Here is a 22,875-nt window from a genome sequence, read left to right as displayed (position 1 = left end):
GCCATTTCAGTCTCTGTTATGTAATCTTTAGTTTCGTTTTATTAATAATAAAAGTTGACTGTAGCGGTTTGTGAATGAAAGTTCGAACCAACCAGAATTAGCGATATTTATAAATGAGATGAATGACAGGAAATTATAAAATCAGAAAGAAAGCTATTTTTAAAAAAACAGCCAGATATCTGAACGAAATGAAATTATGTATTCGTCGATCGAATAACACCAATTTTTAGATGAATCGACATTCTCCACCAATAAAGTTGCTTAAAAAATTAATTGAATTTTCTACTAAGCCTACGAACGAAAGCACGAAACTGTCGATTTGTTCAAAAGACGTAAAAAAAAGAAGTTTATTCGTCAAAACCTTCGTTAACAATTTGGTATACATAATCACAATGAACCTTTCCATAAAAATGCTAATTACCCTTTTTCATTTTGTTTTTAAACTTTAAATATCATACATTCCACGTTGAAGGAAAAAACAATTTCGAAAATTCTCCGCACCTGGTGTTTAGGGGCACGAGAAGGCAGATCGATTGTTATGATTGTTGGATTAATAATCACGAATGAAAATTTATCAATATTCCGCCGAATTTTCAAAGCTGTTTTTTCGACTCATCACTCGATATGTCAGCACGAAAAAATCATGCGAATTTCACAATTTCGACAATGTCGAAAAGCCGAAATCCACCACCAAGATTTCTCTAATCTTCACTCATTTTCTTTCTTCTTATTTTCTTACCAAATTCCAGATCGTTTTTTACTTCAAACTCTTTAATCTTACGTATTAATAAATATACAATCGTGTTAATGAAAAGCGTGTGTCGCATGCAATGTATGATTATCATACGGCTATTTGGCACTGTCAAAGCCCAGTATCAGTTAGAAAAGCTATTTGCAAAGGAAAAATAACAAACGGCTGTAACAATTTTCTCGTCAGATTCAATATAATGAAATTGAGTTAAAAGTAAAACGAACGATGATAAGCGCGATACCGGGCGGACACGATACCATTTTTTCTGTCATTCCTTTTTCTCCCCTTTCTGTGTAAAGTTGTAACAACTGTATTTGAGTTTTACGTTCGTTTAACTGTACAATAAATTACGTATCGAGGTCTTCGTCAGAAAAGAAAGATTAATGGGAGCTCCAAAAATCTGTCGTAGAAAAACGAATCGTCTCGGATGAGAGAAATATGAGGGACGAAAATTTTGCGTGGAAATATGTTAATCGATGAAACGCCTACAACGACATTATTACGAAATACGATGATAATCGAATTGAATGACTGAAGTTAATTTACTTTTAGCGCAAGTATATTCATTTTATTCTGTCTACTAAAATTCCTCGTGGCTTTTCCAATCGTAGAAAGCTCGATCGGTACTACCAGGTACATCGTAATAGGGTCGTTACAACATTCTCGTAGCGATAGACGATTCTTTTTCTTCTCTTTTCATGTACTTTTGCGCTTTAGCGTGGTCACAATATTCTCTGTTTAAATTAACACTTACTTTCTTACAAAACACAAAATTCAATTGCATTCGAGATCTGGTGGTACTTTAACTTATTAAAGTGTCGTTACATCTTATTGGAATATTAACCAAAAGTGTATCGAATCATTATTACCGAAATTTGCATCGGACAGAAAAAAATCCAACTATTTTTCTGCTCGAATGCCAGATTTTTCGTCAATTTCTGTTGAAGATCGTTCTTTTGAATATCATTGTGGTTCAAGCAGTAAATCGCTTCGAATTTCCCTAAAAACGAGTATCTTCGTTTCTTCAAATAATGCTTCAACCAATTCGTTATTAATTATTTCTTTCTTGTGAGCAGTGAAAAATTTATAGCGAAGACGGAAAACGTCGAGGAATAGAAAAACAAGCAAAATTCGTGTAACAGCCGTGAAACAAGGCTTTTCAAAATGAAACACGATCTTGTATGTTTATTTACAATGGTCGATTGTTGATGCTGAATAACGGCTGCGAATACTCGAGAATGATCATGAACTATCCGCATCAGTCGGTTGAAAAATATTTTCAATTTCAATTCAAACTTATCGATACCGAGAAAAAGTAGTGGGTTAAAAATGTAATTACTCGGAATACGATTCAAGTCGATAGAAATGTCGAATTTCCCAAGATATTGAATTACAAATGGCAGGAACGAAATTTCGAATAGTTTAATAAAAGGCAAGAAAAATAGTTCTTCGTTGACACACAAACGCGTATGATTTAGACGTTTTCCGTCGTCCCCATGTCTTTTTATGTTCATGTATGATTTTATGTTGTTTTCATGAAAACGTAAAAATAAAAAGTATGGTACAATAAAACTGGTTGGTTGTGCAGTGAAACTAAAACTATAATACATACATAGGCTACCTACATACTAGACTCTTTCGTAGTCATAGACTCGTTTGTATTATCAACGCGTATCAACGTCGATGCATTTATCACGAGAGTTCTGTTCAACGTAGCAACACGTTCCATAACACAGGAGGCCGATAGGCGTGCCTCGGCGTCGTGATCCCAACATTCCTCCATCGTGTCACAGAGAGAAAAAAGACCCTGCAATATCGGAATAAAACAAAAATGGTTGAAAATTTTGTGCAAATGATTGTTTTCACTCTTGTTTTTTCTAGGAATCTAAACTGAAGGAAAATCTAGTTTTTCAACAATGTTTACTGACGAATTTGCTGTTAGAAATTAGCTTGAACGTGGCTTGTACTCAGTTTAAGGGAACGGATGGAAAAAAAAAATGTCCAAAAGAGATTATTCCATCAAAGTTCAGGAAACTATTTTCAAGCGGATTTTCTCAATGGTTATGCCGAGGGGTCATTGATGAATCTCTGTAAAGGCAATTTACTTACGGGATGCTTCCGCCACGTCTCTGGTATCAGTGGTCTTTCCTTCTTGTGTACTACGCTCTCCTGCATATCTTCCAAGGTAGGATGAAGACCGACCTCTTCCTCGAAAGGCAGTCTGTATTCTCCGACTGGTCCCTGATGAACGAAAATTATGATTGTGATTATCTTGAAAAAAGTATTCAATGTCAACTGGTTTCAACATGAGTTTCTACGATTCGACAATCCCGTTAAATAAATTGAAGAAATCAAACATTTTACCTACAGCAATTAAAATAAATTTATTCGATATGTTTAAGAAAAAAACTTGACTAACATCTTGGGCGGTACATCGAGAAGCCAACTCCCAAAGAACGAGACCACATGCGTACATGTCAATGCGAAGAAACGAATCTCGCGTGAAATTTATCGCACCTTCCAAGACTTCAGGTGCCATGTACCTCCGGGTTCCAACCTGCAGCAATTATCGTTAAAATTTCGATGAATTTTTATCCTTTATATGACAATGTGCAAAATAGAGGATAAAAGAATTCATAAAGAGTATTTACCTGACCGTGAGTATCACCACACGGTTTTCCAGGATGAAAAATGAGAGCGAGTCCAAAATCTGCTATGCAAGCATTCATATTGGATTTCAAGAGAACATTTTTCGATTTGAAATCTCTGTGTGCAACTGCTGGCTTGTAACCTTCAACTTTGTTCGGAGGAATTTCTTCGTGCAAATGCATCAAGCCATGAGCCATTGATTCAGCTATTTTGCACATTTCCGGCCACGAAACAACGTTTGCTTTGAGATAATCGCACAGTGAACCTTTCTCATGATAAGCTGTGATCAGCCAAAATTCAGTTTGAAGATTATCGCCTCGTTTTTCTACGCCGATGAAATTCAAAATATTCTGATGATCCATATGAGCCAGCTTGAATATTTCTTGCTCCGTCTGCCACGATTGTTTGTCCTGCACTGGAAACACTTTGACTGCAACAATGTCGTTTCTGTATTGCGCTTTCCAGACCGCACCGAAACGGCCACGAGCTTTTATCTCGATCAGTTGGATAGGTCTCAGTCCAAGATTTGGTGACGGCTGAGGCAATGGCAATGGTTCTAGTGTGGGAACTTGCTACAAAAGTTATTTAGATGTCAGTAACAAGTTCATACTTTCGCCCCTTGTTCGCGAAGCCTTACTTTTGTCCACAAAATTAAAAAATCTATTTTTGTCACCATTCAAGTCTCAAAAATCAGATTTACAAATTCCACAATAGTAAAAACTCATTGCTAAGGAAGCTTAATAACTTTAATCTTTGTCAAAGTCACCGAAAATTCATTCATTCCAAAAAAATACGATTTCAATATTTAAGGTCTTGAAACATTAAACTTTATACTAAAAGAATGAATAAAATTCCCAGTGCCTTACTTCGTTGAAGTATCCTAACTTGCGGCGTTTGAAGCACCAGTAAACTGACGACAGAACAATAGTGAGCATCAGCATTGGAACTGAAATGGACAACATGAGCGTGAAGAGTTGTTGGTCATCTTTTGGCACAGCTTTCGGTTCTGGAAGTGAAAAAAGATAAAAATCATTATTAATAATTGTTTTTCCTGATCAATCTGAATTTTTAGCTTGCAAATATAAACATTCTGATTCTTGAAGTTATCAGTTTCAAGTGCTAGTTGGAATATGAGTTTTCATACGTTCTGTGTGCGGTCGTTCCGTGGGTTGCGGATCCCATGTGAAATTCTGGTTGCACATATTGCCATCGCAGCAACAGAAGAATAATTTTTTTTTTCTATCAGCATTCTTTTCAACGCAGTGAGGCTTGTCGTAACATTCTTTGCTATCTAAAAAACAGCCCTGAAATTGATAAAGCAAAGTCATTAATATCCTATACATAATACATTCGAATAATCCAATTATCAATGCATTCGTTTTTAGTTTGGGATGCTTTTTAAGTCTGTGCGAATCTTTTCATTTAGTTAATTATTTAGAAAATTATTTTTCTAGTTATAGTGATATTTTATAATATACAGATAGAAAACCTTGAGCTTTATGGTGGATTTTTTGGTGGCACTATCGAACTGCCAAAGAACGTAGCAATGGTTTCTTTTATCCGGATCGTGAGGAATGCATTCCTCTCTTTCCGAACACCCTTGCTGCGACTCCGCGCACATAGTCTCGTTGTAGAACTCGCAGAATGCTGAGCCTTTGACATCGTGGCCACTTATTGTGCCTGGGTGGAAACATAATTTTAATCAGGTGTTCATTGTAATATTTCCTTTTGCGATGAGTACACAAAAATGTGTGAAGGTAGCGTTGTTGATTCACAATAAAAATGAAAACGTTATGGTTGTTACTTTGCCTCGAAAACCAAGGAAATAATTATGAAAATAAATAATTTGCAACAATTGAGAAAACTCTTGGATTCAAAGTTTCACATTATTTATATCTTTTCAACATTATTCCAGTTAGCCGAGAATATTTGAAAATATGTTTACATTGAGATATGAATTATTTGAATTCAAGTCTAAAGTAATCATTGTTGTTTTTATATAAAAATACTTCTCATATCAGACACTAGTCAAGAATTTGGCTAACTGGAACGAAAAAAGAAATGCGCAAATACACAAAATCACCGATATGCCGATTGCAATTACGACTTTATTCGTTATTTCAATACATCTATATCAACTTAAAGATAATAAGAAACATTTATCGTTATCAAATGAAAAACAAAGCTTCGCTGTGTACGTATTTGTTGGATTATCTAGTCGTTATCAAATATTTGGAAATGTTCAAAAAAGTCGGTATTATATCAAAAAAGATAAGCGAGAAATCAACTCATTTTATCTGTTCCAAGAACATCCGAATTACCAGGTCTCACAAATAAGTTCCGCGAGAACGCGAGAAGAAGATCGAATTTTCATAATAAATGAATAACAAATAAAAATGATCATAACAATAGGAGTTTTGGTTGCGGAATATTCAGGCTTCGTAAAATAAACGACGAAAATAGCAAACATGTTGAAGCCCAAAAGCTCTGTCAATTCCAATAGTAATAATAATAACCATAATTAAAGAGATCTCAGAATAAAAGCGACCGAAATATAACGATTTGTTGTGAAGGTTTTTTATATGTAATTACCTAACAACCCGAAGGTGATGAAAGTCAGAATAATGAAATACGTCGAAAGCATGAACATATCACATTGGCACAGCACTAATTTTTGTATGTATATATATTTTTTCACTCCATTAGCTGTTGAGAAAATTGGAGTAATTCATCCCACCGACACATGTTTCGAGCCCGCGTACACATACACACACTGTGCTGTCTCGATCCCTCTACACGCGTGTACATGCGCGCACGACTCCGATAATATGAGTGTATCTTTTGAGAATCACTTTTTCTTTAAATCTTCTGTCAAATATAATTCAATGCACGAAGGGTCACTTTACTTTTGGCATCGAAGATACAGCCTCAATAATGCACATCCATTAATTTATGGTAAACACTTTACAAAAGCTGCCGTCGTTTTGGTGAAAAGAGGGTGAGATTTTGTGTTCTCACACATACACAAGCTCGCAGTAGCGTTATAACAACCACTCCCCGCTCGATTTCGAACCCATTCCTAAACACACTGACCAAGCAAGCTTGGCGCTCGATGAGCTCTGCGAATATTTTTCGCAGAGTTAGCAGGAACGAAAATAACAGGGGCGATAGGAAAGCGGAAACCAATATTGTAGTTTGTTCACTTTTCTCAATGACAAATTACGAGCAAAGGCCGAAACCGGAGTGTTGGCCTCGCTCGGAATCTCGCGTAACTTGGATCTTTTTTATTTTTATTTCAACACGGGGTTAGTATATCACTGAGAGGAGATCTTCAATCACGGAACGTGTATTCCATTGGAAGAAGCGTGTGCTTTTTATGTCGCACGGTCGCGCGTCACTTTACTAAATCTGTATCGCGTTTGCAGCCAATTGGCATCTCCGGCGCAACGGGATTTTGTACGGGATTGGATGAATCTTTTTAGTGCTTTTTTTTCTACTTTAAGCTTGTTCGTGCTGCCATCTGTCTGCCGGAAGTTATAACAAGGGCGTCGGTAAATCGGTGCTCAACATATCAGCGAAGCTTTAACCTCGTTTAGGACCTTTCGTCATTGATTTTTTATAATTTCAAACTTTCGAGAATTTTTCGTACTTGAAAGAGTTCACTCGAAAAATTTGCTCTTCTTATCCATATCCCACCATTTCTTCGCTCGTTATAGAATAGAAAAAACTTCGCTTCTTTTTTTTTCGAACTTAAAAGATCTGTTGTTCGTGCTTTCTTCAACTATTAATAAATTTTCTTTGGTAAAAATGTAAATTATATTTCTTGCTACAGTATTGTGGAAAATTTGAGGATATAAATTGCTGAATTTCTAACTACGCAGCGTAGTGAAATTTTGCTATCTATATAGGCATGTGATTGAAAAGTTTTTTCGTTTACATGCAATTTTTAAACTCGGAACTCACGGAATCTTTGACAGAAAATACAAGTCTTTTGATGAATTCCGAATTGTTGGGGGTTGAGGCCTGAATGTGCCCTGTGAATTTCATCAGTGAAGTTTTGTCGAAAAGTGTGGTTTAGCGAAACGACTTCCGTAGTGACTTCAAGGGTACGCTCTGTTTGTAAACATTCTTAATATCATCGATGTTGGCTCGCAGGCAGAGCGAAGACTACAAATTTTGTACACAAGACTCATCAACAAGTGAACTTCGTCGAATACAAGCGGGGGATTGAAAAAAGTAGTTGGATTTTTTTTCTTCAAATCGAGCAGCGAATGCTGCTCGCGTCAGTGGCGTTTTCTTTGTAGTTTGTGTGATTTTTATTCGCGTCTAAAAAGCTTCGTGAAATTTAAACCGTTCTACATTCGAATTCGCGTAAAAACTGAAGTGAAAGTGTTCAAAAGCAGTGTTTCAGGCACGTCTAACCTTCGTGTTTCGAAGAGTTTTTCTCATTGTAAACAACACCAAGGTTGTCGATACAGTTCCGAGGATCATTCTCGTCTGTTACGTTTCTATGGGAACGACGAGTCGAATTTAACAGTGCACTAAAATGAAGCAGCAGCGTCTATAGTTCGGAGGACAAGTCGTCGGACGAACTTAACCAAAAAACGTTGCGTGCACGCTTAGAAATTATAAAAAATTTTCAACTCTGCGAAAATCTGTTGATCCAAAGGAGGAAACATGGCTTCGAAAATTAGCCAGCAGTGTCACATGTGCAATCGCGGTATGCAACCGTACAACATACCTTCGTTGACTCAAATGACTCAAACGAAAAAGGAGCCGGGGGAAACTTACACCTTTGTCAAGAGTCCAAGAGCGGTACTTCACACGCACAAAAGATACAGGAATCCACCGATGTGAGCTATCGATTCAACATTCTTTTTATAAATAATTTTCACGTTAAAATACTTTCTCAAACGCTACGAAATTGGCGATAAAGCTTAATCGTCTGAATAAATGACTTTTACATTCTTCATTTACATTTATCGTACGAATAAATTTTTCATTCATTTATTATCATTACTATTAAATTGGAATTATTTACTGGAACATTAAGCCGACAAATATTATTTTAATTTACGATTATTAGTAGTTCAACGAACGCTTAAACTCTATGCTTTCCGTGTATAAGGAAAGTTCAATAAACTTCGGCTCAAACTCCCCGCACGAGTATCGAGCATTACTTTCCGTTTTATTTCGTCCCTAGAAAACATTGACATTCGGCTCAACATTGGCCAACTCTGAGCCTCAATTGGCCGATGTTGAGCCAACTGTGGATGTTCTCTAGGGGTCGTACCCGCCTTGACTGACGCTGAAATCGACCATTTTTCGATATTACCGAATGGAATGATCAGCAAAGAAAAGCAAAAGTTTGAAAAATCTCTGAAATTCTGAAACCTCGAAAAAAAAGAACTTTCACAAATTTGAAACTTCCGTTTTTCGAAGACGCATTCATCCCACCCTCGTGACATCGCTCAGTCGATTTTCCCAGTTTTTCCCCCCAAAGGATGCTCCGTTGCTCGAAACGACGCTGAAGTTTCCAACGTTGGAGTCCAACGAAATGAACGAAAAAAACGTTTGTAATTCACCAATTTTTTATTTCACGAATCGTTGGTGCAGCTTGAAAAACTACGAACCGCAAATTTGGCAGGGAACAAAATAGGAGAATTACTGGAATTATTGGAGAATTTTTTTCGATCATTTCGTTGGACTCCAACGTTGGAAACTTCAGCGTCATTGCTCGAAACACACTTCGCATCAATCCGAATTGGCATTTCCGGCAAAAATAGTTAACGCTTTCGCGCCCAACGAGCGAAAACCAGTTTAAATTTTCGGTTAATCCGTAGATGTGGCCAAACGCGTGTATCGATCGGTAGAAAATAATGTGCCCCGGCAAAAGTATAGAGGCGGGGGGATTACAGCAGGGCTGGTAATGCGCGGGCTAGCACTATCGGACGCAGACGAGCCTCGTGAAGGGGCAAACTGGAGGGAATGACCGCGGCCGCGAGATTTTATCAGCCGCGGGTCTACTCCACTTTACACAGCGAATATTCAGCAAGCGCAAAACGTCTATAAGCCTGTAAAACCACTTTGAAAAACGGTCTAACAATATTACAAGGGGGCGGGTCGTTAGCTTCAGTGGCGTTGAGAATATAAGGCGGAATATTAAAAGAATTGGGCGATGTCAGGCCACGCAACGCGAGATTTGTGTCAGAGTGGGAAGGAAACACAAAAATTTCGTCAAAATTTCACGGGAATAACGATTTTTCAAGGCCGCATCACGATCGGTCGATGTCCTGTGAAAATTTGACGAAGCGGACGAAATTTGAAGGTCGTCAGGTGCTGAGCGCTGCGACGAAACGTCCGACGTTGCGTTCCCGGCTGAAACCGAAGTCTGTAAATCGTGGGGAGGCAAAAAGCGTTATTTTCCGGCAGTAAAAGAGCTGCAATTGGTTTTTTCTATCGAAAGGAGAAAACGGCCAGTCCAGGTGGCGCAGAGGCCTGGGTGCAATCGATAAGTTTCCGTTGAATGTTGCAAGAAAGTTTGCGCGGTAGATCGGTGGTTCGAGGTGTCAGAAAAAAGGTCAAAAATGAAATGTACTCGAGCAAGTTGGATCGAGACACGTTGCGCGACGTATCTAGATATAGAATTGATTAAGGTTTGCGCGGTGGTCGAAGGGGTTCGCCGGAATCAGGAGACCTTTCGTGGCAACAATGAGAAATAAGGAGCAAGCGTGTACCGTTCGATCGAGGAGGATCGAGGGCGAAGGAAGGTCCGCGGTCTCACCTTGAAGCGGTTGCTAAGGGCTCGCTCAGCCTTGCAAGCATGCCTAATGTCTGAGCGCGCGAGAAGCGCGAGACCAAGAGCACGAAGGCAGGCCCCTTCTACGCGTGTTTAATCGCGAAAGAGCGCCGCGAGGACGACGAGGACACTCTCGATTTTCCTCGTGTACTTGTCGCCGAGTTCCGGAGCAGGGGAACGGAGCATGCGCCGGGCTGACCGTACGCGGCTCGGTCAACTCGTATCGAGTGGATATACGCCGCGCGAAAGATTGATCTCATGTACGGGGTGTGCGAGGCCTCCGGAGCCGGCTTTCATCGGCTGGCAGCTCGCGAAATAACCCCTGCGACTCTGATCCACGCTCGAGGGCGAATGGGCTGGCTCCCGAGCCGGGAGAGCCCGGTGGTTCGTGGAGCGGGCCTCAGGAGGCGCAGGATCGTTGGTGAAAAACGAGGAGAAAGTTTGTCGGTTGGTACCCCGAAGACGAGTGGGACCGGGGGCTCGTCTTCGGGGGCTCCGCGAGCAGTTTTCCCGGCGACGCGAGTCCCCACTCTCCGGACACCCGGTGAGCGCTCCGGCGCTCTGTGCGCGCACCTCGGTTCGAAGGTGTGCGTCGCCGTGTACGTGACTCCGCGGTATCTACATATCGAGCCAGCCCCGTGGACAATGTCCAGCGGGTAATTTCCTAGCGACCCCGCACGAGCCACATCTCCCGCACTCTCTCCGTCTCGCTATCCGCGACGGGAGTTCAGTAGCGCCGCGAGTCTCGTCGCCGAAGCTTCCGGCCGTGGAGAAAAGCCCGTTCGTCCGAAGTCTCGCCACCTTTTGTACGGTAGTTTCAAAGTCGCCGAAATAGCACTGGACTCGATGCTGTTTCCAGTTTCGGTGAATGCAAGTTGCGAGCTTGGGGAGGACACACTTGGCTCGAGGGGATTCGACGATCGTCGCCTCACCGGGAAAATGTTCTGTTCCGATGAGAATTAATGATCGCGGTCGATGAAACTTTCAACCGAAAGTGCTGCGGCTCGGGGCAAAATTAGGCGTCGAGAAGAATTTAATGAAGCCGGAGAATCGGGAGCTACGGCTACGGAACGATAAAATGAAATGACGAAAGGTTCGAAGCGACCGTCTCGAGAGATGTTCACGTCAGTTGAAACTCCACTGAAGTTTAAGCGCACGGAAAGATTCACGGGAGCGATGATCGTTCTTTGAAACAAGTTGGCCTCGTGTCAGCCCATTGAGGAAGAGACTTCAACGATGCGAGCTGATCTTATAACCGAGGCGAAAAAAATTGCGAAATTAAAGCGACGGAAGCGATCGTGTACGGCGCTCGTTTGATCGCAGCCGGATCTCTTCACCGAGGGGTTGGATGGTGACCGGCGCTCTGGCCGCCGGCCGGTCGATGAATGGCCGTTACATATACATGCGAACATTAAATTTATACACGGAGGGGTGAGGTATTATAAGCAAGTTCGTGACGAGTGGGCCAAGACCAATGAACCATTAATTATTTCTCGATTCGTGATGTGGACGAGAAAATAAAGGACCGAGGAATTCAGATATTCGTAGTCCAAGAGGCTTCTCCGCACGACAAACAATCCTCGCGGCGGCTTCTCAACGAAAGTTCAAGCTCTTCGATCTGGAAGGGTCTGAATAAAACATTCTCTCGCCTGCGGAAAGAAGAAAAAAAACACGCGAGAATAAGAAACGTAATTGACCCTTTTTTTCCTTCGCAAAATAACTTTTATCGTCACAGCCAATCCGTCAATGCTGAACGATAAGTAGCTTCTGACACCGGACGAGTGTTCCGCATGAGAAATCGGGCCGACACGAGAACTCGAGCTTATTATCGGAGACTTTACTCTCGTGACTCTCCAAGACGCTGGAGCGTCACTCGGTCACGCAAAGACGAAAGATATAAAAAAATGAAAAAATAAAAAATCATCGACGTAGAGAGGTAAAGCGACGACGAGCATTTCGAGCCACGTTTTGTTTCTTACGCGTGCTATCGACGTTGCCGATCTGCGGATAGCGCCTTCGGCGAAAACATATTAAATGAAAAGTAAGGTAAAATTTCGCGTATCGAAAGCAGGATCTGAAAATAAGAGCCGAACAATTGGAGATCCGAAGGGAAAGAAAAAGTTCTGGCGACGGAAAAAGTCGGGCGATAAAAGCTCAAGGTTTTTCGTATCCGATCGACAGAGTAAGAGCCCGGAGGGTACATTTTATTCGATAAAAAGTACACGAACTAGTTGGGACAGGGAGCTGGAGTTGCTTTCATAAAAATCGATCAAAATGCCAGCTGGAATTTCGAATCTCGCCCCACCGCCAGAAATAAAAAGTACCCTGAGCCACGAGGTCATCAAAAACCCACCAGCTTTCACGATCGTGCACAAAGACGGTCACACGATGACTCTTCCCCTGCTCCACATGAGCCACGTGAACGGTGACTCGGTGAACGAGGACGAAATGTGTAAGAAAAGTCCTTCGAAGCCAGACTCGAGGAGCAGCGAAATGAAATCAAGAGCGAGCGATTACTCCCGTCGGAAGAGAATGAGTCGTTCGAACGACCACTTGATCCTGGCCGATCTTCAGAATCACCAGGCGAATCCGCTGAGGAAAAAACAGCAGAGCAAAAGTCACGAGAGCCTCGGTGACGGCGCCGAGAAGAAGAGAGCTCGCGACGAAATTTTAAACAACAACATCGGCAACAATCGCCAGACTCCGATGAGCCTCTCAACGGAGGATTTCAACGAAGTGTTGAACGCGAAACTGCGCAAACTGCAGGAACGCGACGACGAGAGATTGGCGGGTCGGAGGGGGTGTAAAAAGAGCATGGAAAGCCAGAAAAAACCGTTCATAACGACCGTCAAAACCGGTGAGTTTTTGATGCCCCCACCGGAAGTGGCCGCTCTTCTTGGCATGTCGCCGAACGGCACGTGGATCGGTGGTTTCGGTGACCAGAGCAACGAAAATCCGGACACCGATATCGGCGCGTTTCCTCGATCGAGATTCCGCCGGCTCATTTCTCTCGGACGGAAACCGGAAGTTCGTCACAACAGTCACAAAGCCCGGTGCCCAGCCGCTCTCAAAGCCACCGTCGATTTCGCTGCCAATTTCGTCAACGCGACCAGCACAAATTACAATAATAATATTATCAACAATAGTATTGTCAGTTCGACGAACGGCTTATCGTGTCCCCAGTACGAGAAAGCTCGCAGGGCCAACCGCTTTCTAAACTCGGAAATGTAAGTCCTTAAAATTCTATTGATTCACGAAATCAACAAATCTGCTTGTAGCTCTTGAAAAAAGTCTTGCCGCATGAGTGGGAATCGAATAACCGAAGTAAAATAAAATACAAAACGAATGTCAGTAAGAAAGAAATGTGCGAAAACGATAAGCCCTTTTCGACGTCACATTTGCAACCGTTTTCCTCAAGAAAAAAAAAAAAAAAAAAAAACAGAAAATTGGAAAAAATACTCAAGCTGGAGGGCGCTAAAGAAGGAACGATCATGTTGTCTGCGTTATAAGTAGGGAACTTATATTTTTCTAGAGAATTGACGAAGACGCAACGAGCGTTACCGAAAAAGTTGGAACCGATCGAGGGTATGATGATGAGTATGCTGCCGTGTCTCGGGTAACGATTGAGCAACATAGTGTGGCCTTTGCATTGATCTCTCTGATTTTATGATTTACGATCGTTGTATTTATTAGCTGAACGATTACTCTTACGTTGCGAGCAATTTGCCTTTACTCTCATTCTCAGTTTTATATCCACATTTTATTCGTTTATTTGTATTCCGTTCTCGAGGGCGTCGCCACTCTTTGCCTCGGTGCGTACGAAACGATGATGAGTGCGCGTGGAATCCATGCCGAACGGAAGTGAAACTTCTTACTGATTGTTTGCAGATAGAGATTAATCATTCGTACTTTCTTATATTGAACTGGGCATAATGATTGAGAACAGCGAAGATACGGGTACGATATCAAATTAAAAGAAAACTTCCGAATAACCTTTTCAAATGTATTCGACGAGTAATTTATTATTTATTTGAAAAAAAAAAACCATAAATAGATTATGATAATTCACTAGCCAAAAAGTCAATGAGAGCTTGACTTTCAGGCCTGGAGAAACGGACATTGAAATCTCCGCTCAATATCACTGGTAAAGTTCGCCAATCCTTTTTAAGGAGGGTGGATCGCGACGATACAATGTTGCCATGCTAAAGCATGTTAAAAATATTAAGAATTTCAAAATTATAAGAATTTCAAAAAATTTGGTAAATGTATTCTTTAAGAATATATAAGACAATAGAAATTTTTTTGGATTTTTCTGCCACATAGCTCTAGAGTAATCGAACACTAAATTTCACGTTTGAAGCATAGAGTTTACATACAGTTGTACATCTCGTGCATAAGAACTTTGATTTAACGCTCAATTATTCGATAACCATGTGGTAAACAAATTTGAAAGAAATTGTATTTGTATACTTGATGCCAGAGAACGTTATCACCAAATTTGATCAAATTCTGATTATTTTGATTTCGTGATCCACCATCCTTAAGCAATGCCGCTGGTAACTTTCAAATCTCCAACTGCAGCGGCTTATCCATACGGTTCGAAAAAGTCTCTGACGTCATAAGTCGACATAATTCGTGTATATGAGACTGCGGCAGGGCTCGCGTTAACTTTTCTTTTCACGCTAGTTTTTCTTTTAAGGGCGGAGTAACGTTCGTTCGGTGAAAAATATAGTAAATACGGTCGCTGTCACATGTCAGACGCCTCGCGTGTATTCTACGGAATTTCTCCGTCAATTTTTATTGAAATTGCGACACATAAATTTCGTAATGAGCCGCGAAGCGGTGCGAGAATCCGGCTCTTCGGTTGTGGCAAATGTGTGTGCAATTTGTGATAAATTAATCTTTGTGACCGGCGTAAAAAGTGTCGTGGCGTATGCAAACTGCTCCGTATTTTTTTATTTACTAATTAAATCGAACTTTTTGATATTTTTAATATTCCCGCAATCGTTATATTCGCGACGAAATTCGGTAGAAACGGATTTTAGTTTGATTTCTAAACCTTGGCGCTGCGTATGCCATCACTCGACGACTCTTAAATAACGAACGGAATAATTTTCCTTCCGTCTGAGAGGGTTAAAGAACAAAACGATGTTTTTACTTCTAAAAGTGTCCAAAATATGTTTAATCTAAAAAAATCCTCCCGCCGATATCTGCTCAATTGTGTAAAGAAGTAGTATGTTAAATTTCTAAAGAATCGGTCGAGTTCATTCAGAGTTATATTGCTCACCGGTGGACACAACTTTTCCCGAAGTGCTTCTGAAGATTTGCTCCCGACGAGCTACGCTACACGACCTCTAAAAGCGTAAGAGCGACGGGACCGTTTTTGAACGTTTTCAAACTTTATTTCATCCTTGAGTACAATGTTTTGGGGTACATTTTGTTGCACGAGGACTACGCCTGCCTAACTAAACCTTATCAGTCTATTATCACATTTAGTTTGTATTTTTTATTGGAGTAAAAATTTGAAAAGCCTCATTAGAGTGGGGCGACGGGACCGCATCCACCTCGGATTTATAAATACAGTAGACTCCGCAAATTGCCCAAAAGTGGGTACTGCGCAGGAGGCGTTTCTGGTCCAATGTCGTGGGGGCCCTGGCGCTTCTCCCACTACCACCCATGTCGATCGATGTTCGGCCCAGAGTGGGGGAGCTCACGCTCTGAGAGTTCGCGCATTTAGAGGTTGTACTGTAATTATATTGATATTCGAGTTTTAAATCTCAAGAAATATCGTTCATGTTGCAACGTCTAAAAAATTCTTAAGTTTGCGATTTTTTTCACCGAATTAACGTTACCCCACCCTTGATACTCGGCCCGGGTCCATTGCCATGCGCTCAAGCAGCTTCCCCACTAACGGGCCCCTTGCCTCCCCGGATGCCCCCCACCGCGTATCCTAACCATTCCCCTCGTCCGATATGATCGTTTTCGTAACGCTAGTCGTAGCCCCCTCAGTACAGAAGTTTCACTTCAAAACCCAGTGAAACTCGAGCAATTCGGGCCGAGATTGAACGAACTTGAGGAAAGAACTGGGGGTCTGGAAACGCGAATTTCTTCAGTCAGTCATACGGAAAGTTTGTCGATGCCTGCTCGACTAGGAAGTTAGAATTTCGTTGCTCCTATTTTCAACCTTAAACATGGAACCTCTCCTGTCGAGGTTGACCTCGATGCACTAAGATTTAGAGTGCATTTACGTAGTACATGTAAATTTATCAGTAGAAACGAAAGCGAACGATATTACTAGTGCGCAACCCGGAATAAAGCTGTGCATATTTTCTGCATTGCAGTGATCAACCGCTTCCTTTTGGGAATATCATGTTTGATCGACGAGTCGTTCGCGGTAGTACTTATGCCTCGGCGCCTACCCTCGTGAGTTCATTTTTCATCTTAAAATAGATAAAAATCATGTTAAATTGCTCATTCCTGCTGGAAAAGTGCTGGTTGTCGCACGATGTCAATTTTTTTATCTCTCAAATCTGTGCTTTCTGTTATCGAAGGAATAATGAATCGGAGGCTTCAACGATTTGGCTAATCAAAGTTTTTATTCGACAGATCGACGCCGATCAATCACAAGCGGCGAGGCAATCCGAAGCGAAGAGAAAACAAATGGTGAAAAAGCGTGCACAGTCACAAGCGGCGAGATTGATGATGATGAGAATTGGCACACCGCCACCGGTCCCCGGCCGGAAACACGAACCGGTTCAAACAGAACTTTATTTGGAAGAGGTATCATCGGTTTTCATATTATAATTCATCATTCATCCGAATTGCTAGTTTTTCGCAGAACCGAGAAACACGCTGCATCTTTCTATGACGCAATACTTTACCGAATAAGTATCGCCAAAGGTTTTATACGAAAAATAAAGAGAAAAAAGTGACGAAAATTACAGTAATTTAACCCTCGGATTGAAGTGGTATGAGGATTTTACATTTTCGTGGAATTAAAAGCACTCTTTTGAAAGTCGATTTCGAAGATCCAGGAATGTTTTTCGAGTGTTTCTGTAGCGCGTTTTCAACTTTTTGGCCGTCTTCGCGTGTGCAGCCACGTTCTTAATCGATTCTCCATGACTTTACTCGACGTTTCCATTTCTGTAGCTGTACGACAGACCCGAAGAGTCTGAAGTGGCAACCCAAACGGATTACTTACTGGACAGGCCGCCAACGCCAGTTTTCTGTCCCGGCAAAGTTGGTCAAGATGCCGAAACACAAATTGATCCTGGAGATGTGAGTTTTGATCGGTGTCCGGAGAGCCTTTTAGTATAATTTTTTAACGAGTTTTAAACGTTCGCAGCTCTTCGATTACGATGTCGAGGTTCAACCGATTCTCGAAGTCCTCGTAGGGAAGACGATCGAGCAGGCTTTGATCGAAGTTCTCGAAGAGGAAGAACTCGCTGCTCTGAAAGAGCAGCAAAGACGATTCCGCGAGCTGCGAGCCGCCGAAAAGGCCGAGCAGCAGAGACTCGAAGAACAGGAAAGGCGTCTCCGAGAAGAAAAGGTAAGTTTCCAAAGATTCGTCATTCGATGCGAACGTTCATACAACATTTACCAAAAATTTGGTATTTCAGTGTCGCCGAGTTAGGCAACACGAGGAAGCTGTTAAAACACAAAAAGAGACGGAGGAACGTGTCGCCGCTGCAGTTCTGTTGACAGGCTACATCGCCGAATTGTTGCCTGCCGTTCTCGAAGGTCTCAAAATGTCCGGATTTTTACTGGACGAAATAAAAGCCGGCAAGTTCAATCATTTTCACAAAATTTATTCCAATTTTCCAATTCGTATTCGAAGAGCTTTCAAAATACGAAAATTCGAAGGGCATTCAAAGCGATTAGAGCGTTTGAAAACACATTGAAACACACTAAAAATCCGATTCCAAAAATAGAATCGTCAGCACTTCCTTGCCATGTGCGTGTTAGACTGGAAAGCTGAATGATTCTATTGTTAGGAATTCTCAAAACTTTAACGAAAAGTCTTACAAGCATCCACTTACTTCCAATTCTACAAGTTGATATTAATTCTCTATTCTGATGGTAATGCTATAATATCGAAATATATGATTCGTGAGCTCTTATGAGTAATCATGACGAGGGAGTGACAGCCCCCAAATCATACACGAGAGTATTTCAGTTGGAGGTTATTCGACGCTAATATAAGACCCACGAGGTGATTAGAAGGTGAAAAAATACAAATAAATTACCCACTTTGATAGTCCTTCTAATAACAGTTATCGATACCAAAAAAAGTTATTTTCTCATCACCACCGCGGAATGGTTCGATCATAATTTTATATTTCGATTTTGAGCCCACAAATAGATTCCACGAATTATAATTGCCTCAATTTTTTACTAGAATGACACGAAGCTTCAATAACGTTTTTTTAATAACCGAAAATCGGATTTACAGATGTTGAGGAAGGCTTCATGCCATGGCTGATGAAGGAGGTCAAAAAAGAAATGGGCTCGGTGATCGAGAGTCGAGAGCTTTTGGCCGGTAAGTTGAAAGCCATTGAATCATCTCATTGGCGAGTAATCGGTACAATTCTGTCCACAATCACAGCTAATTATTGAATCATTGGACCGTGGGAAAATCTATTTTTTCTCGAACGGTTTCATCGCTGTCCACGATAATTGAACTTACACGAACGCACTTACCCGACTCAATAATAAGTGCAGAAAGGTACGAACGCCTCGACGTGTACGAATGGGTCAAGGGGCAGGAATTTTTCAGTGCAGTAATAACATGGGAGTTTGGTTTTACGAGTATTGGTAGAGGCCAGCGAAAGGAGGGCCTGAAATCATCGTTCATGCCGATCGATGGAACGAGGAAACACTTCCCTTTCGATCGTATACTCGATATTACGAATCCGAAAGAGCAGGAAAAAAAACAAAGGAAAGAAAGAGATACTTTCAGAGATTTGGAGGTAGAATTCTCGAGAGGTGCTTACAAAAGTAACGGCGAAAGCCTGTTATAGCACCAAACATAATTACCGGCTGACATTTTGTTGAGGATGTAAAAGAGTAGCGGAGAAGCAGCTAATAAACAAACGGTACGAACACGGGTGAGAGCAGAAGGAACTTACTATAATCAGCGCCAAATGAGCCCGTCTGATTCACCACGACGAAATTGGCAACTAAATAAGCCGCCACTGTGTCGCGACGCCTATCGGATCATCCGAAATCCCTAGTTCCTCACGGCCACTATTTTCCTAACTAAACACTCATAAATAACCGCGCGTATCTCGATCGTTTTTCGATCCTCGTCCCATCTCGCAATTACCATTTCAACGTGAAAATCTGAATGGCTCCTCATTTTCGCTGCTTTATACTTGCTAATGTTTGAAAGATCGAGAAAACGAGAGGAAAACTATCGATTTGGCGAGAAAAAAAGCGATAATTATGAACAATTTCCTTTGCTGGGCTGTACCATTGAATTATAGCTCATCCACCGTCGACGGGTGAGTAAAAAAGTCCGATTGAAGGGTGGCTAATAACGCTTCGAGTCAAAAGTACTTTCACTCGCACACCGTTGTCATCGTTTTTTTAACTCGAATTTAGTCAACTCTCCAAATAGCCGAATCGATTATCTTCGATCAATATGAATTGCTGCATTATTGAGTGTCGATATACTTGCGCGTTTTTCAAGTGTCAGCTAAAAGGATTGATCGGTAAAGCTGCTCGGAATCGATAATTCGATGCTGCAGGATTAACGAATTCATTCCTCCGCGTTAATCGACGTTATGCGCTGTATCCGGCGTATCAAAAGTAGAATCGGTCAGGAATATTTTTTCCGGATGACGAAATTGGCAGGGTTTTGGGAAAAACTTTTCTCAAGCTAAGCAAAAAAATGGTAGATTCGATAGAAAATAGTGCTCTGTAACAATGTGAAATTTCTACTCGTTTTCATTTACCATAAACTTTTTGGATCTCGCTGGGAAGACAATTTTCCAAGAAGACGATCGAAAATGGAGTGGGAGTTTCGTTAAAAATCTTGCCCCGTCGACGCAAAACTGAAACTCCAATTCTAGAACTGACTTCGTACGTTTTTTTTGTTTCAGAAATAATTCGTGAAATTTTGGAAAACCGTGCACAAACTTATACAAGGTTAGGAGAGGATTACGACCAGGCGAGGGATACAGTCACAGTCAAATCCGATGATAAGCCCTCGAGTGAAAGCGAGACTGCGATACCGACTGACGAAGGGGGTGAGGGTCGAGAAGTCGATTCTATCAACTACGAGGAGGCACCCGTCGATGACGCCGATGAAACAAATGCTCTCTAGCCTAGAGGTAAATCGACCCTCCTCCATGAGAGTTTTCACAATCGCGCAGTATCTCGAAAAACCTTTTCTGCGTGGATCGTTTCTTCCGATTGTCGTAATTTTCGAGCCCGAATACCCCCAAAAACGAAAGAATCGACTGCACGGGACCTTGATAACGAAAACCGAAGTTCAAATTCATGGAAATTGATAAAAAGTGAAATTTCATGAATAAAAACCATCGCAACACAATCGACATCGATGAGGATCGTGATCCAAGAAACATTTTAACGACGTTGTAATACTTGTGATCGGGCTAGTGCTCGCTTTATATTTACCGATCTATTTAACGCCCATTTATCGGGATTAGCGACAAAAAAAGAATCACTCTGAGCCCTGATTAAACAGACGTGAAAGAGCAAGTAGCGGCTAACTCCGGATTTAGGGACACCTTAACCAGCAGGCGATGGACCAAACCCTGCCTGATTCCTTCTCCCTCTCCTGGTCCCATCCGTCTCCACTTTCTTCGCCTCCGATGTATTAAAACGTCTCCTAGTGTACACAGCTGCGCGTCAAATTCATCTCTCTTCGACCCCCTCGTGACGTGTGCCATCCTCACCCCTCTTCGAAACGTGCCTGCGTACATAAGCACTCGTCACTGGAGCCTGGACAGGGTTCGGACTTCAGAAAAACAGGGAAAACGAACCCACTCCCCCATTAAAAACTAATCATTGACCGATTTTAAAAGCCGAACATTGACGATGAAGAAAAAATGTTTATTGATCGATCACCCACGTATTATCATAACAAATTAATGACCTTTTTTTTTACTATTATTTGCCTAAAGAATAATGATCTTTTGCAATAAATTTTCATACCGAATTTTCGTATGATTATCCAAATGTTCGTTGCTGATTATGCAGTTTGCTGTTACTGTTGTTTTACCGAATGAAAATTCTCACTTGAGTTCATGAGTATCATTACCGAGAGACTGGGAGCTCGTCGAATCGATTTCCAATTATATTCATTGATAAACATTTGCGATTATGAATAAATATTTTTCTTTCGTTCTCGAAGCGAGAAGGCGGTTAATAGTTTTGATAAATTTCATTATTGATTTACGTAGCCTCGCGATCGTGGTGTATTGTTTCCAACAAAGTGATGAAAATATAAAAAAAACGTTAAGAAATGTGGATTCTGAAGTTGAGAATCGATAATTTTATGTACTTTTCTGTATCGTAATACCGTTTTTTGCAAAATACTAAAATAATTTTTCTCTTCTCCAGGTACTTCCAACAGCAGCGAAGTGGTCGTTAGGACTGCCGGACATTCCGCTCGAAGAATAAATTTGACTTAAATATACTCATGTCTTTGTGTACTGTTGCATTTTTTAATTTTTAACCTCGAAATTCTCAAGAATCATTGACGCACCACAAAATGCAGGTACACGAAAATATCTCGGAAATTTTTGAGGTTGTTAGGGGTCAGAACAGCGAGTGGAAATTGCTAACGATCAGCAAATGATGTTTCTCATTAAGCCTACCGGAGTATCATTAGCGAAATGATGTTTTGAAGGTTTCCAATGTGGAATATTCCAATGAAGGATTCAAAACATTCGGTGCAAGAGAAATTGAACTCTTACGAAAAAGTGGATAGTATTCTGTAAAAATTTCCGCATTTACACTTTCTCGTTGCGCATGAAGATTAAAAAAAAAGGAAAATGTTTGCGAGCCCTGAAATATCGATTTCGAACGTCAAATTCCAATTGACAGGAAGTTTCGAATGCTTCGAAAGACGAAGAAAATAAACTTTTCATTTAGAATCGCTTTCTTACATTGGAAAAGTAGTTCGGCCGTTCGATAAAGCACGGTGAAGGTCTCCTTTTTTTGCGGTAAATGATAGTTTAAGGTCCCCTGATAACGATGAGCACAGTTCCGGGACCTCTTACGGGGAAAATTTTTGAATTATTTCATTTATAATTTTGAGTTTTTAACATGGTTCCCTATGGGAGAACTCACAATAATATTAATTGTGGAAAAATTGTACGGTGTTCGAGCTTCGAAAGAATTTCTATCGTGAAGAAAATTTATCAGAGACATCATTTCTTTAAAAAAAACATTACCTTACGGGGCTTTTAAGAAAGAAAACATGAAAAAACTTGAGTTTTTGACGTGTCGAAACCGGATGCCAGTTATTACGTTGGACTGCTGGTAACAGCTGATTGAACTTCGAGCAAATTCGGGAACCGCGGGAATTTCATCAAATTTATTTTTCAGACTGACTCACGTGCTTTTATTCGTCCAGTAGCTTCGCTTTTTTTCATGAATTGACCATTCCTTTTTCTCGGTGCCGTAACACCGATATAAACTCTCT

General features: G+C 41.0%; 2 protein-coding genes across 3 annotated transcripts; one reads left to right on the top strand and one right to left on the bottom strand.

The window, feature by feature from the left end:
* Nucleotides 1–318: 318 nt before the first annotated feature.
* On the bottom strand, nt 319–6,771 carry LOC122406419 (activin receptor type-2A-like). The gene is made up of 8 exons (XM_043411861.1): nt 5,993–6,771; nt 4,890–5,080; nt 4,545–4,704; nt 4,267–4,406; nt 3,403–3,972; nt 3,171–3,308; nt 2,861–2,992; nt 319–2,558 (listed from the first exon to the last, which is right to left on the bottom strand). Exons 1-8 carry the CDS (start codon nt 6,048–6,050, stop codon nt 2,373–2,375), a joined length of 1,575 nt encoding a protein of 524 aa, XP_043267796.1. The 5' UTR covers nt 6,051–6,771; the 3' UTR covers nt 319–2,372.
* Nucleotides 6,772–10,951: 4,180 nt separating this feature from the next.
* On the top strand, nt 10,952–21,880 carry Rsph3 (Radial spoke head protein 3). 2 transcript variants are annotated; one of them, XM_043412031.1, is made up of 10 exons: nt 10,952–13,426; nt 13,732–13,815; nt 16,541–16,622; nt 16,806–16,979; nt 17,349–17,477; nt 17,545–17,748; nt 17,819–17,981; nt 18,652–18,738; nt 20,303–20,533; nt 21,789–21,880. In XM_043412031.1, exons 1-9 carry the CDS (start codon nt 12,474–12,476, stop codon nt 20,524–20,526), a joined length of 2,100 nt encoding a protein of 699 aa, XP_043267966.1. In that variant the 5' UTR covers nt 10,952–12,473; the 3' UTR covers nt 20,527–20,533; nt 21,789–21,880. The 2 variants fall into 2 exon arrangements, with proteins under 2 accessions (XP_043267966.1, XP_043267967.1); XM_043412032.1 differs by lacking the exon at nt 13,732–13,815.
* The last annotated feature ends 995 nt before the right edge of the window (nt 21,881–22,875 follow it).

Source organism: Venturia canescens, chromosome 2 (assembly GCF_019457755.1).
Source record: "Venturia canescens isolate UGA chromosome 2, ASM1945775v1, whole genome shotgun sequence".
Taxonomy (NCBI): Eukaryota; Metazoa; Arthropoda; class Insecta; order Hymenoptera; family Ichneumonidae; genus Venturia; species Venturia canescens.
Note: the sequence above shows the minus strand (reverse complement) of the source record. Positions and strands in the feature narration are given on the sequence as shown.

Excerpts from the sequence above, each read along its gene's own strand:
- LOC122406419 (XM_043411861.1), bottom strand. The coding sequence starts at position 6,050 with ATGTTCATGCTTTCGACGTATTTCATTATTCTGACTTTCATCACCTTC. Across the intron at positions 4,407-4,544 it reads GGAACGACCGCACACAGAAC|AACCGAAAGCTGTGCCAAAA; the intron begins GTATGAAAACTC and ends TTTCACTTCCAG. Across the intron at positions 3,973-4,266 it reads AGTTAGGATACTTCAACGAA|CAAGTTCCCACACTAGAACC; the intron begins GTAAGGCACTGG and ends TAACTTTTGTAG.
- Rsph3 (XM_043412031.1), top strand. The coding sequence starts at position 12,474 with ATGCCAGCTGGAATTTCGAATCTCGCCCCACCGCCAGAAATAAAAAGT. Across the intron at positions 16,980-17,348 it reads CAGAACTTTATTTGGAAGAG|CTGTACGACAGACCCGAAGA; the intron begins GTATCATCGGTT and ends CCATTTCTGTAG. Across the intron at positions 17,749-17,818 it reads GGCGTCTCCGAGAAGAAAAG|TGTCGCCGAGTTAGGCAACA; the intron begins GTAAGTTTCCAA and ends TTGGTATTTCAG.